The sequence below is a fragment of the Heloderma suspectum genome, chromosome 10 (assembly GCF_057233095.1).
Source record: "Heloderma suspectum isolate Gila_16-S chromosome 10, 16-S_ref, whole genome shotgun sequence".
Classification (NCBI taxonomy): Eukaryota; Metazoa; Chordata; class Lepidosauria; order Squamata; family Helodermatidae; genus Heloderma; species Heloderma suspectum.
Window position 1 is genome coordinate 34,044,075 of NC_139467.1, and position 15,030 is coordinate 34,059,104.

At 47.2% G+C, this 15,030-nt stretch overlaps 2 protein-coding genes across 8 annotated transcripts in view; one reads left to right on the forward strand and one right to left on the reverse strand.

Annotated features, from left to right (window-relative positions):
- MACO1 (macoilin 1) overlaps window positions 1–2,083 on the reverse strand; it is an 83,985-nt gene extending 81,902 nt beyond the window's left edge. Inside the window, exon 1 of one of the 2 annotated variants that reach the window (XM_084815868.1) lies at window positions 1,682–2,083. In XM_084815868.1, the coding sequence (XP_084671994.1) occupies window positions 1,682–1,761 (80 nt within the window). In that variant the 5' untranslated portion in view covers window positions 1,762–2,083. The remainder of the gene's footprint in view (window positions 1–1,681) is intronic. The other variant, XM_084815869.1, reaches the window with a different exon arrangement.
- Window positions 2,084–2,235: 152 nt separating this feature from the next.
- Window positions 2,236–15,030, forward strand: part of LOC146338096 (RH-like protein) — a 39,893-nt gene continuing 27,098 nt past the window's right edge. The window contains exons 1-4 of one of the 6 annotated variants that reach the window (XM_084815873.1): window positions 2,236–2,324; window positions 2,414–2,499; window positions 4,581–4,671; window positions 7,256–7,329. In XM_084815873.1, coding sequence (XP_084671999.1) covers window positions 4,658–4,671; window positions 7,256–7,329 — 88 coding nt within the window. In that variant the 5' untranslated portion in view covers window positions 2,236–2,324; window positions 2,414–2,499; window positions 4,581–4,657. Of the gene's footprint in view, window positions 2,325–2,413; window positions 2,500–2,724; window positions 2,862–4,580; window positions 4,672–5,329; window positions 5,476–7,255; window positions 7,330–11,570; window positions 11,814–15,030 lie in introns of those variants that run through there. The other 5 variants (XM_084815875.1, XM_084815874.1, XM_084815872.1 and 2 more) reach the window with 5 other exon arrangements.

The following is a 15,030-nucleotide window of genomic DNA, read 5'->3' on the forward strand; positions in this document are numbered from 1 at the left end:
CTGCAAGGGAGGCCCAGTGAATGAGTGAGGAGAAAAGGACCTGGGAGAATTCTGTCAGTGGAGTGGCACCATGTATGAAAGTATCTTAAATGCAAGAGTTGTCAGCATGTGTGTGTGGATATGGGGGAGGTTCCAGAGCAGTATTTCCCAGCCTTGGGTCCCCAGATGCTGGACCACAGCTCCCATCATCCCCACCCAGGATGGTCAATGGTTAGGGAGGATGGGAGTCGTTATCCAGCATCTAGGGACCCAAGTTCTGGAGAGGTTTGCCTAGAGGAAGGGTGGATCCTAAAGGCAAGATATTGTGTGGGGGGGTGTGCGTGAGTGCATGTGAGTGAGAAAAAATGGGTGTGTGGGTGGTGCCAATTGGGGTGGAAGTGTGGCTTTATTGGTGTACCACTCTATGTGTGGAACCCTCTTAAAAGAGGGTGGGTGGGCTAGCGCAGGGAATCTAAAGAAAGCTTTCATGTGTGTGGGGGGGTGTGGGGTCTAAAGACAGCTGTTAAGGGAGGTAGGGGAGTGAAAATTGGCCAGAAGTGAGGCTTCCAACAAAGGCATGGTAGAGGCCACAACACATGTGGAAGAAAAACTACATATCTGTGGTGTCAACTGTGTTGAAGCCTCTGTAAAAGAAAAATGGTCAGCATGTGTATATTACTGGCGGTGGGGGGAGAGCATTCTAGAAGGAAGACTTCTAGTGTGTGCACAGGGGCGGGCAAGGACAGGCTTGCCAAGGATTGTGTATATGTGCATACACATACAAACACGGAGGGAGAATATACGACACCCGGGACACAGCTGTGGCTTCAAGAAAGAGGAAGAGAAACCTGCCAGTAGACAATCCCATGTGTGAAAAAAATGTCCTAAAGGGAAGACTTGTCCGCATATATGTGGGCGAAGAGGGAGAGGATCCTAGAGGAAGGCTCTCCCGCATGGGGTGATGGAGCAGGCAGGATCCTAAGCGCAGGTCTTCAACTAGTGTATCAAGACCCACTGCCGGGTGGCAGCCTCACCAAAGGTGTGTGGCAAGCGAGGCACGAACCCCAAAGGTTGAAGGCAACAGCTCTGAAGGGAGGGCTGTCAATGCCAATGTATGGGGAGAGGGAGCAGATGTGGGGGGGAGGCATGGCTGCGAGGGAAGACAGGGCGGGACCCCCCACAATGGAGGTGTGAATATATATATTGTGTGTGTGGGGGGGCGGGAGACATAGGGCTTCCTACGAAGCATTATGGGGTGTGCTTGGGGAATGTGGGGTGGGGAGGGGGAGGAGGCGGCTGAGAGAAAAGAAAGACCTGTGAGGAGACGGGGAGTGGGGGTGGAAGAGGGTATTTTGTGTCGGGGTAGGGGAGCGCATTGTGCAAATGGGGGGGGGGGTGTCGGTCTTCTTCTGAAGACAATGGCCCACAGCTCCAAAGAAGCGGGGCCGTGAGGGAAGTCTGGGGAAGGACAATGGGCGGGAAGCGGCGTGAGGGGAGAAGCAGCGGGGGGGGGCGCGTTTGGAGGCGATGAGGGAGGGGCGTGTGTGAAAGTGCTGGGGGGAGGAAGAAGGGGGGGAGGAGCCCCCTCCCCGGCCACGCTCGTCGGTGTGTCTGAGGAGAACGAGAGCGCCGGCGGCGGGGGCTGAGGCGGGACGGCCCGGAGGGAGCGAAGGGGCCGGGCAGGCTCCAGGTGCGGCCATACCTGCCGTAGATGCCCTCGGTGATGCGGTTCCGCTTGAGCGGCCGCCGGAGTTTGCTGCAGTCGGCGCTCCGGCGCTTCATCCTCTCGCCCGACCCGCCGCGACCCAACCCGGCCTGGCCCGCCCGCCGCCGCCCCCCGCCGCCGCCGCTCCTGCCCCGCCCGGGTCACGGCGACAACATCCGCGCCCGTCCGAGCGGCCCGCGCGGAGGGCCAACGCGAGCCTCGTCCCCTCTCCCGGCGCGCCTCTCCCCCCCGCTCGCCCTTCTCTCTCCCCGTCTCTTTTTTTTCCTCCCCCCCCCCCGCCTAGGAAACAAAGAAATAAAAAATAATTTCGGATCTGTCCCTCCCCGCCGCCGCGTCCCCGCGCGCAGCCGCCGCGCACCGCACCGCCTCCTTTCAGGCACGGGCCAATCGGCGGGAGGCAAAACATGAGGCCGACGGACGGGAGAATCAATCAACGCGGGGGCAAGGGAAGAGAGGCGGGCGTTGCAGCCAATGAGGGGATCGACGATGGCGATCCCGCCCCTTCCCAGGATGGCCATCCCCGCCCAGCTGCGCGAACGGCGTCCAGGACTCCCCGTGACCGCAAGGAGTTGGCGGATTGATGGCGAAGATGCCCAATAGTTGGACGGAGAGAACCGAGGTGGGTGGGGAAGCTTAATTATCACCCAATGGAAGGAAAGAAAGGAGCTTTTTTTATTATTTTTTTAACCCTACCTCTCGTTTTGACAGTAGGGTACAGCCCCTCATAATTTGATTGACGGGAATGCTGACCAATGAAGCTCGAATAAAAGGCTCGCGTAATTCAAGGACCAAAGGTAAAAAGAGGCAAAGGATGGTGAATTCCGCTGCATTCTAACCCAGCTCTCTCAGAGGCCCGCCCTCCGACCAGACTGATAGAGAGATCATCCAATACAGTTCAGGTTTGACGAAATGGCACTAAGGAGGACCAATAGGAAATGGGAAAAGTGAGACTGGGTGTAACGGCCACGTAAAGTGACCTGGGAAACCGAGTCTTGGCCAATCAGGGAGAGATCCCCCCCCCCATAGCCATTTCTTAAGGTAGCTGCTGCTGGGTCCTTGCCAAGGGAGGAGTTGAATGTATTTGTAGTTCCCGGACAGGCTTTGCTACGGGAGAGGCATTTGCAGCCAGGATGAATATTTTGCCGGGTTGCAGAAGGTGCATTTTCAAATTTTCTTATGGTCAACACAGCTACCTTTGCTTTTTTGTGGGACTAAGAAGAGATCTGGGGGATCTCAGAAGCTTGGACAATTTTTGGGTGTGGGTGTGTGATCTTTTGGTTGGTCTAATAGTAGTACAGTATTACAGCAACATGGAATTTGGAATTTTTCTTATAGTCAACCTGGCTACCTTTGCTTTTTTTGTTAATCGTGAGCATCTTTACTTGGAAGCAAATGAAATAGATTTTAATGGAACTAACCTTTGTGTAAATGTGCTTAGGAAGTGCCTCAATCTGACAGCTTGATCCAGTCTGACAGCTTGATCCAGTCTGACAGCTTGATCCAATCTGACAGCTTGATCCAATCTGACAGCTTGATCCTATTCAATGTGTGTTTATGCAGAAATAAGGCTGCACTCCTATGCAAGCTTGCCTGGGAACATGGCTTACTCCTGAGGAAACAACGCATAGGACTGGGCTGCAGCTGTTGTTAGGAAAAAAGCACTGCAAATAAAAGTGTGGTGGGAATTCACTTTATTTATAATGAAATGTATCACCCGGCAAATGGAGATGCCCAAAGCAGCTAACCATCATGAAACAATTTAACTCCTGTGGCAGGGAGTGCCACATGTTGTGTGCTGCTACAGAAAAGTCCCTCTCATATGATGCAGGGACCTTGCTGAAACTAAGCAGATCTGGCTCTGGCCAGGCCTGCATAGGAGGCTACCTAGGGTCCCATTGTTAAAGTGAGATATAAATGCAATAAGTAAATGAGTAACCAATCTGTGGACAAAATAGACACAAGCTAGTTATCATCAGTGAACGTATTTATTTAGAAATACCTTGCCCCTCTTTTCTCACAGAGACCCAAAGATGGCTTATAGGCAATAATGCAAATTAAAATGTTTTTGCTATAAATGACTCTATAAACCTACACCAAGCTTCTGTTCTCTGGATGCATTGTACTACAACTCCCATCATTAGCCATGCTGGCTTGGGGATAATGGGAGTTTTACAACGCATCTGGAACACACCAGGCTGAGGACGGCTGCTCTACAGCGTCTTCTGCTGATACTCCCCGAATCTTTATTGATCCTCTTCATGGTTTAATTCATGGCTGCTGCCACCAGCTTCATTTGGTCTTATCTGAGGGCTGTTGAAGAGTTTCTATAGGAGCTATGTATGGGGTTGGTTAAGATGGATGTTCAGCAGGCTACTGAGGGTTGGGGCAGAATCCAAGCAGTTGACCTGAAGTTTCCACAAAGATGGAATCAGCTGTGCATTAGCCCGGTTCTCTGCAGGTTTACTCAGAAGAAAGTCCAACCATATTTATTGAGGCTTATTTTCATATTAAGTGTGTGGCAATGCAGGGTGATGGTATGCAATGGGTACTTGGTAAATCCCATTTTAATTCAGTGAAATTTACTCCTGGATAAATATGCATAGGCTTGCACCTTTAGCTAGTGACTCAGTGCAGAATTTCTTGGGAGCATGCCCAATTGAAAGTACTATGCACATCTGCTCAAAAGTAGGCCCCTTTGAGTCCAATAGGACATACTCCCACTTAAGCGTTCATAGGATTGCAGCCTGAGCTAGTGTTATTGAAACAGCATTATCACCTGCGGTTGCTGCTGTAAATGGATCACTCTTCTTATCTTGTATATGTTTAGGCTTTGGATAGAGATGTGGTGGGCCTACTGTTATGCTTTCCTTTTCAGGGCCTTTTGACACTACTTCATCTTTTGCTCTATCTCTGTAGCCCATGTAGATATCTGGCAGCTGAAGATAACACTTCATGAATCTGATAAGGTGGGCTCTACTCCACAAACCTGTTCCAAAAAAAGATGGTTTGATTTTCCCCCCCTTTAATTTTAATACAAACACATCAATCACTAAAAAGTTTGGTGCATCTGCATTGTTTTTTCATCCACCTCCCCTCTCTTCAACAGGGTTCTTACAATTTCTCCGTTAAAAACTTCGCATTAAAATTATGAGTCTTCCAGTGCTGCAGAACACTTTTCTTGGTTTTGCTACAACCTCTACTAACACGGCTTATCTTTCTGGAAATTATTTCTGTTTTAGTTGTTAGAAGTTTTATTAGCTAAATAGTCTGAAAAGATAATGGCAACCATTCCAGGATTCAGAACAGTCACTATCTTTTAGCTCATTGAAAGAAATCCTGCCCATCTAGGCTGACCATATGTACTGTTTTAAACGGGACAGTACCGTTTTTTTCATATTTCCCGACCGTCCCGTCGTTTTAATATAAATGTCAATTTTGTCCTGTTTTTAATTTTTTTTTGTAAAAAACTGAACACGTTTATCATAAGGCTTTTCATATTTCCCGACCGTCCCGTCGTTTTAATATAAATGTCAATTTTGTCCTGTTTTTAATTTTTTTTGTAAAAAACTGAACACGTTTATCATAAGGCTCTATGCTAATCAATACATGCCGTAAAACTACTAGTGTGACGAAAGAGGAAGTTCCATTTCCTTTGTCCAGTCAGCTTCTTGAGCTGAGGACGATCAGATGTCGCCCCCTTGCTTGTCTGCAGTGGCGGGGAATTCAAGAGGTGGTCGCTAAGCCCCATTCAGCGTGTGGGAGCCAGGAGGGTGAGTCTTACTGTTATTTCTACCATCATTCCGCCATAGAGATTCTTTCTCTAATAAAACTTTTGTTATCGTCTTACTTTTTCATGAATACAGAATATTACATAGCCCATCCTGTTTTTGTCATCCCAATATCCCGTTTTTGTCAAAAGGAAATATGGTCAGCCAATGCCCACCCCATCCCAGAAAGCCACAATGTTTGAGCCCCAAACCCTCAAAGTGTAATACCTTCATGCCTTCAAATATCTGCCCCCCCCCTCCCCTGCTTTGGCTCTAGCCTTATAAGCAATTCCTGCCCTGCAGACTGCAGTTCCTTGGCAGGCAACAATTCTGTTTTTCCCCTCCTGCCTTTGTCCTCTTTTTTCCTGTTTTCCCTCTCCTTTTTGTCCTCTTTTTTGATGATACCTTTCCTATTTTTTGGTAATGTGTAAATCACCACCCTAATGTGTCTCCTCTAGCTGGTACTTTGGAACTCTTGATTCATACACTTGCAGCTTGAGCCTTCAAACAAAAAAGCAGTAAACCAAAATCATTAAGCTCCAGGCCACAGACCTCCTCCCTTTTCTGGAGTTCTTCCTTTGCTGGGCCGATAGAGGAATGTATACCTCCACTGCCCTGCCAGCTCTCTACATGCTGCACAGCTTCCTTGTTCCCTTGTGCATATTGAAAAGAGCCATCTCCCAAAACTCTGTCTCCCCCCCTCCCCCGCCCAGGTTTAAGGGCAGCCATCTTTAAAGGGACATTAACACAGGTTACATATGCATGCAGTAGAATGAGGTGATAGAGTCCTGTTGTAAGGGGACTGTACCACTTCGGACTGCTAATAGGGAAATCACATTTTTAACGCTATCCTAACTGGAAAACTCATAAAAAAACGTTTTAACTCTTTTAACCATTGTTTTATTATTTTATCGTGTTGTTCACCGCTTCGAAATCTTCTGATGAGGAGCGGTATATAAATATTGTAAATAAATAAACAAGCAAAACGCGGCCTGGTACTGGGAAACTAGCACAACAGGGAGCGGGCTAAAATCTTTATCCTTGATGAGATGGAGGCCTGTGTCTGAATGATACAATCCATTCCACCACTTCAGCTGTTTGCCACCACCTTGTCCTGCTGCATGCAGTGGTGGCTGGTGCTCATGGGGCTGGTGGGGCGGTAGGCAGGGCAGATACTCAATATTCTACTGAAATGGTCGGAGGAGGGCAGACGAAGATCACGCGTGGCAATTGGCAGCTGCAGGCCGTGCACTGGAGCCAATGTACCTGGCTGTGGGGGGATGTTTCTGCCACAAGTGGGTAGGGGAAAGGCAGAGAGTTGCCGTCCCATTCACCCCAGATATAGAGCCACCTCTGGCTGCGTGTGTAGGCTAGGCTTAGGGCACAATCCCATGCATGTTTAGACAGTAAAAAAAAAAAAAAAGTCCTACAGCTCCCAGCATGTTCCAGCCAGCATGGCTGGCTGGGGCATGCTGGGAGTTGTACGACTTTTTTTACTGTCCAAACATGCCTAGGATTGTGCCTTTGGGCTTCTCAACATCAGGGTTTTTTTTAAATCAACTTTACTGGGGCTTCTGCTTCTGGATTCTTTGTGGGGTTAAGATGGGCTCCTTCACACACACTTCCTGGGGTTTTTTTGGTGGGGGAGGATTGGCTTTATCTGCAAGTTCTATATGTTTCATTATACAGCCACTAGATGGTGCAGTTGTTATAGTGCCACATCCTCTTTACACAGACAAATTCAAACAGTTTTTTATTACCTCCTTATCTCTTTCAAATAAAGCTGCGGAAATGATCTGGAAGCATGGGAGAGGCGCTGGAGGGTGACAACGTCATGTAAAGGACCTGTAAACTTCCGTGAGTAACCAATCTCAATCACAGGATAAAGGCCCCATCTTGAGAAGCCCCTTAACTGCTCATAGGAAATAGACAGGGAACTGTTGTGAAATGAGGCTGGGCATTCTAGAGAGGAAGCCCTTTCGCTCTCTCATGGGCCACAGCTACACCTTTAGGGCTTATTCCCTTGGGAAGAACATAGAACTGTGGAAAGCTGCCTTATATCAGAGTCAGACCCTTGATCCAGCTAGCTCAGCATCTCTGCAGGGTTTCAGGCAAGACTTTTCCCAGCCCTACCTGGAGATGCCAAGGATTAAACCTGAGACCTTTTGCATGCAAAGCAGGTGCTCTGCCACTGAGCGACAGTCCTTCTCTTAAAAACAAAGTAAGGTTCTAGTCCTCATGGTTCTGAAGAGAGGGCTGATTTAACACAGGAAGCTGCCTTATCCCATTGGTCCAGCTAGCTTAGCATTGCCTGCACTGGCTGGCAGTGGCTCTCCGCAGTTTCAGGCAGGGGTCTTTCCTAGTGCTACCTACAGATACCCAGGGATTGGGCATCTGTAGACATGCTCTACATGGCTACCAATGGAAATCCAAGCAGTAACTAAATTTGATTTTATTGGCTACAGCAGCAGGGAGATTTCCAGGGGATGCTTCCAGCTGCTACCCAGTAAAATGTAACAAACGCTCCTTTTCTGTCTCATTTTAGGAGCTGCTAGATAATTTCCTTTTGCCAGCAGGTGGCTTTCTTTCCATTTCTAGCATGTGGCGTGTAATCACGGATGTGGGCCTTCAACATATCAGCCAGAACCACATCACGGTTGACCTGTCAAGGGAGCAAATGTTTTCTTTCCATAGGTTTGATGTTCTTCATAACATTGATTTGTATTTTCTTAAGCTCTTCATAGGAGCTTGTTCACCTTAAAAAAAACAAATTCTTTATGTAGCTGATGAACAGATCAATCCATTAAGCAACTGGCCTGCTCTGGCAATTTCCAAACTGTGCTCCATGAGATAACCACCCCTGTGCTGTGAGAAACTAACTAACTAACTAATTGGGGCTGTGATCCTGAAGCAAGGACTGTAAGAGGAGACATGATAGAGGTCTACAAAATTATGCATGGTGTAGAGAACGTGGAAAGGGAGATATTTTTCTTCCTCTCATAATACCAGAACCCAGGGTCATCCCACAAAGCTGTAAAGCCAGATAATAGGAGGAGGACTTCTTCACACAGCACATAGTTAAACCATGAAATTCGCTACTACAAGATGTAGCGATGGCCACAAATTTGGATGGCTTTAAAAGGGGATTGGACAAATTCATGGAGGAGAAGGCTAGCAATGGCTACTAGTCCTGATGGCTCTATGCTACCTCCAGTACTAGAGGCAGTGAGCTTATGTACACCAGTTGCTGGGGAACATGGGCGGGAGGGTGCTGTTGCACTCATGTCTTGCTTGTGGGTTTCTCCATGGGCATCTGGTTGGCCACTGTGTGAACAGAATGCTGGACTTGATGGACTCTTAGCCTGATCCAGCAGGGTTCTTCTTATGTTCTTATGTAGCCAACATCCTCAGAAAGCTTTAGGGGGACCAAGAATCTTGGCAAGCTCTCCCCACTATCCCCTGATAATACCATTTGGCCCACCCACCCATCTGATCCCTTGGCCATAGGCTTGTGGTGATAGTTGCTGGCCAGCCACTCACCATTTAATAGTCACTCTGGACCGTGGCCTGTTACAGCAGCCAGTTGTCCTCCATTACAGAAGACAGTCCTCTATTTTGAAGGCTGCCAGAGGACCACCCTCTATTAGAAGGTGTCCTCTGATTGAAGGACTGCCCCAAACAATTCCTGTTAAAGATAAAGAACCATAAGAACCATTGCCCATCAACTTTGGCTAAAACAAAAGAACCATAAGAAGGGCAAGGAGGAAGTGCCTTGAAGCTGCTCATCAAGCCTGGACAGCAGAGTGAGCAAGCATCCAGGTCACCTGTCCATATTTTATTTTATTTTATTTATTTATTTCTACACTTGCATTTCTATAGCTGAAAGCTGTCATCCACGCTATGGTGAGATGTCTTATATTGAAATCATAGTTGTTAAAAGTAGCATATGCAAATGTTATGCAAATTTGTACCCTCTTTTTTTGGTGATGCATTTGCTCTATTTTGGTGATGTGTAAGTGGCCACCTTATGCTTTGTGGGTCAGCTTTACCAGTCTTCCACTTAGGGATCTATGGATTTCATTAAAGCCGCTCCGTCTGTGTTTCGCAGATTGTTAGGCGTCTTTCATTCTATTGTGTGCTCATTGACGGAATTGGATTTTTAAAACCAGAATTTTGTTCTACTTGCACTAATTTGCATTCGTGCTAATTCGCGTTAGCACAAGTGCACATAAGCGCTAGTGCGCACTTGAGCATCTGCGTTGATTTGAAGTAGTTAATGCACATTAGCACAAATCCCCCCCGCCCAAGTGAAAAACTGGTCCACAAGTCCACGGAATCCATGTGACTTGGAAAAAGGTGGTCAGCTGTGAAATCTGCAGGTCAGATTCATAAAAACCTGAACTCATTTGAATCCATTGAGGAATCCTCCGACTTCCCTACTCCTACCACTCTGCTGCCTTAATGATGTCCAAGATCTGCTCCCTGAGGTGGCTGCTTCATCGCTAGCTCAGGGTTTGCAAGCTCGTTCACTCTGGGTTTGTGTCATGCCACCCTCTGATAAGGTGGTGAGCCTGACCTTCCTTCCCAACCTTTGAGCAGGAGATGGGGCAGGGATCCTTCCAGTTTGTTCTTTCCACCCGTCCCCCAGCAGCAAGGTTGTGGGGAAGACTGATGCTTCTTCCAGCACCATGCTTATGAGATGCTTTGAGCACTTTGAAAGTGTCGTGCATTTCCAGGAACAATTCTCCACCCTCCTTCCCAGCTCCAAGGGCATCTCTACACCAGCCTAAAATCCTGCATTTAAAATGGAGCTTTCTGTTCCCGTTTTAAATGCAGGATCACAGCTGACTCCCTTTTTCACCTGCTTCCTTTCCCCCTCCCCTTCCCCCTCCTTCTCCCTGTATCTGAGGCTTCCACTGTCTTTCACTGAACTCACTCCTCTTCTTGCCTCTTTTCCTCTTTTCACGGAGGAAACTGAAGCAGAACACATCGGGGTAATTTGATAGCTCATTATCTGCAATCTATTTAAAAACGGAACAAAGGGCATTTCGTGCAGGAGGCGCCTTGAATGATCACGGCGTCATGTAAAGAGCCCACAAACTTCCATGAGGGAGCAAATCTCAATCGCAGGATAAAAGCCTGGTATGAAGGAGCCCCAAGAATGGAGCTGGCTGGGGGGCAGCAGATCGTCCCTCACTTTGCAATCAGTGGTGTAGTAGAGCCAGGGCATGCAGGGACGCAGCGCTGACACTTTTTGATTAGCAGGGATGCATCATCTCCCCGCCCGCCCCGTCTTCCCTGTTCCATTGGCACTTAGCTGCAATCTTCACAGTAGTTGAGGCTGGCGGAGGGAGTGGGGAATGAATTTTCCAAACAAGGATATATTGTTCCCTGTTGTAACTCCAAGTGTTTTGGGGTGGCTTGGTCCTGAATGGGCAATCAAGACCAATTAGCTTTACAAAGACCTGCTCCTGGTGGAGATAAAACTGCTAGAACTGCTTTATTGATAGATCAATACTGTGTTGCCTGAATTTGTGGTCTCCTTGGGGGGTGTAACTATGGGGACTGTCACAACAAGCACTTGCACGTCAAAGTTTACCATGACACCACTGTTTGCAATGTGTTTGGGAGGTGCAGCATGGGGTCAGGGACAAGGAGAAGGGCAGGGTTCTGGTGAGCACCAATCTTGGTTTGGCCACCAAGCAAGATCAGCCAAAGTTGGTTAAGGCCTACATCTCACCTTCCCCTGTGGTATGCTCACCTTGGGTGCCACAGGGCCTCAGTTATTTTTCATGGTAACTCGTTCACTGATGGGTGGATCATATCGCCATACAGTTTACTCAGCAGCTGAGGCTCACCAAGACCGCCACTAACCCATGCAAATTGTCTGTTCTTGGGACATTTCCAACCTTTGCTAAGTGCCACAACCCTATCCCACGACAGCAGATCACAAGCCAACTTGACTGCAGTCAAACATCAGTCATTGAAGGTTGGCCAGCTCTCCTGGGCTGCCTTAGATAAGGACTGTGTCTCTTGCTAATGCCGTCTACGATCTCTTATCACGTTCAGACTTTCTCCACCACTCTTTCTCTTTCGTCTCTCTCTTTTTTTTTTAATTCGAGGCTTATGGAGCATTTGAACAGAAGGGAAAATACCAACCCTTGCTTGCCTTTTTAAAAAATACTGCAGTGAATATACAATGCCTTCCCAATATCCTCCAAGCCTCCGTTTTCGTCTGCCGGGGCTCATAGCTTTTTTGGAAGCTGCTTTCATCATTTTATTTTACTTCTTTGTTTCATATGACCATCAACATCATGAAAGAGACTTCACCTTCTACCCAGGTAACTTTGTTTATGATTAGGGCTGCAGATTTTATTGCGTTTTGGTATGTTACAGCGCAATCCTATGCATGTTTAGATAGAAAAAAAGTCTTACAACTCCCAGCATGCCCCACCCAGCAATGTTTCTCTGTCTGAACATGCATAGGATTGTGACTTCAGTCAAGTAAATTCTTACCTGGCAGGGGAAATTCTCCCACAATGAGGCTCAGCCATTGTACTGGTGCCTGCAATTTCTGCCAAATGTGACAAACTCGACTGAATTGTTTGCGGTAGGGGGAGACAGTGTTTGCATTTGGGGAAATAGGTCTGGAGATCAGTGGTAGAGCACCTGCTTTGCATGCAAAAAGTACCAGGTTCAGTCCCTGGCAATTCCAGGTAGTCTTTGAACACCACTGTAGAAAGTGGTAACTCTTAAACTGCTTGGACTTTTCTGAGTGTTTCAGACGAGCAGGGCTTCTCTCTCTCGGGAGAGACAGGAATATTCTCTTCACAGGCTTTTATGTGCAACTTTGTGCCAGTTACAGATGGATCTCTGGAGGTAAAGCAGGTTCCCCTAAGGAGGTGGGACAAGTTATTAGTTTCAGGGTTACCCATTGTCAGAAAAGAGGAAATACATCCCCCAAAAAGAGGACAAAGGAAGGCAGAGATTTGCAAAAACAAAAATTGCAGCTGCCAATTTATAGTAGAGATTTAGATTTAGAAAGAATGACTATACTTTAAAAAGAAATATATCTCCCCCTGGTAGGAAAGACGGTGTGCCCAGTTCCTCATGCTGCTCTCCACGTGCTCACTATGACCTGCTTGAGTGCCATTTTTCTTGGTAGAAAAGCAGGATGCAAATCACACAAATAAGTAAGTAGTATTGATGGCCAACTTCAAGGCCCCTGCTCTGTTCTCTCAGGGTTCATTATCTTTAAATTAGACTTGGACCCGACAGCCCTTCAGATAGAAGACACCTTCAGATAAGAGACTGTCCCCTGTAAAGTAGGACATAAGGTCACCCTAGTTTTCCATGATCATTCCCTAACCCTGGGCAGGGCTGACCCAAGACATTTTGCTGCCTGAGAACAAGATGGCGCCCCTTCTCACCCTATGTCCCAAAGCCAGCTCGACTGGCAGATCAAGTCTGTCCAGCATTGACAATGGGATTGCATTCTTCACAGCATCTGAAGGGGACAGGCCTAACTTAGGGGATGCAGAGCAGGCCACATGGCACACAGGTCTCTCCTCCAACATCTTGCTGCCACTTCCCAGCATCTTCTGCCTGAGGCAACTGCTTCACTCTGCCTAATGTCAGAGCTGGCCCTGACCCTGTGTTTATATGGCCTCCTACACATTTGCCAAGCCATGCAGGAGCTCCTTTTCTGTGGTTCTTTCCCATGTGGCTGTGGGTTGTGCAGGGGCATTGCTAGGCCTGGGAGCCTGGGCCCGAATCTATTTCCCAGGGTCCCAGATCTGTTCACCAGAGCCCAGGGTGTCCATTGATGCCAATGGAAGCTCTCTTTCTTACCTTAATTGCCATGCAGGGGGGAATTTTAAGGAGGATCGCAGCCAGGCAGGGAAGGATTAAATCTCCCCTCCCCACATGCTGGAACACCTTCCAAGCCACCCTCATCCCCAGCAGTGAAAGGTGGTGGCTTCTGTGTCAGTGGGGTGGTAAATCCACTCCGGGTTTCAGTCAGAACCAGTCAGACCTCTAAAGGAGCTATCTAAGGTGCACCTTGGATAGTTCTTTTAGAGGTCTGACTGGTTCTGACTGAAACCTGGAGTGGATTCACCATCCCACTGACATCAGAGCCACCAGCCTCCACGGCCGCCCAGCATGGGAATTAAAATTAGGAAAAAACCTTCCATTGGTTCCTCTAAGCTTAATTGCATGTAGCGGGGGCAATTTTCCTTCAACAGGGACAGAGAAAGAAATGGATCATGGGAGAGATTGCCCATGAATTGTAATTGAAGAGGAACTATGGATTTAGGATGGAAATTAAGTGAAGATTCTATTTTATTTGAGCTGATTTGGATACGTAATGAATTGGCTTTGGCATCTGTGAAATTTAATTAAACCCTAGTTATTATGTCTAAATTTGGATATATAGATATAAATTAGAGTATGCAAATTTGATGCAGATTTGTGTTCTATGGGCCTGGGCCCCAAAACTTTTAATTGCCTAGTAATTAATTGCAATCAACCATATGGGCAGGGTTGTTTTTTTTCCTTTTTATTGCTTGAGGCAACAGCCTCATATGATGGATGGCAGAGTGGTATTTGGGGAGGAGATGTAAGGGATGGAGTTGGGAGAAGGACTGGATCCAATGTGCTGCAGTGGTTAGAGTGCTGGACTAGGGCTGGGGAGATCCAGGTTCGAGTCCCCACTTGGCCACGAAACTCACTGCGTGACTTTGGGCCAGTCACTGACCCTCAGCCCAACCTGCCTTGCAGGGTTGTTGTGAGGATAACATGGAGAGGAGGAGGGTCACGTAAGTTGGCTTGGGTTCCTCGCAAGAGGAAAAAAGGTGGGCTATAAATGCAATAAGAATAAACTCTCCATCTTTCCACCTCCCTTGCCTGTTGAACTTTGTGGGTCTCTAAAAATCCTTCCCTCCCAAGGCACTTTTTGAATGAGTACTGAATGATCTGGCCTTTCTACCCTTCCTGCTAAGAAGCTGCTGTTGATAAGGCCGGCTTATCAAGGGATAGCCTTGGTCTCTGCTCTTTGCTGATTTTAAAGTTAGCTTTGCACAGTTACGAAGCCTTCAAGCCCAGAAGGTGCATTTATTGCAAAAATGTTTTGTCAAAAAATGTTTTGTCTTCTGGAAAGGAATTGACGGCTTTCCATAGAAATCAGTGGAGAAATTCGGGATGTTTAAGCATAGTTACTATTAGGAATCAGGAGTTCTTTCTCTTTCAAACAGGTCTTATTGTATGTGAAAAATGTGATAGATTTTCCATCCTGGATAGAATCCACAGGTGCTGGATTTGTCTTATGGTCGATTGCTTGAAATTATTTTAGATATATGTTGTCTGTGCATTGCTGTCTGTTTATCTGTTTTTATGTAAATGGTTATACACTTTGTATAACGTATTTTAATGGTTTTTAATTTCTGTAAACCGCCCAGAGAGCTTCGGCTATGGGGCGGTATAGAAATTTTAATAATAATAATAACAACAACAAGAAGTAGAGGCTCACAAATCAGGTCTGAAAAGATATTGGAAGAC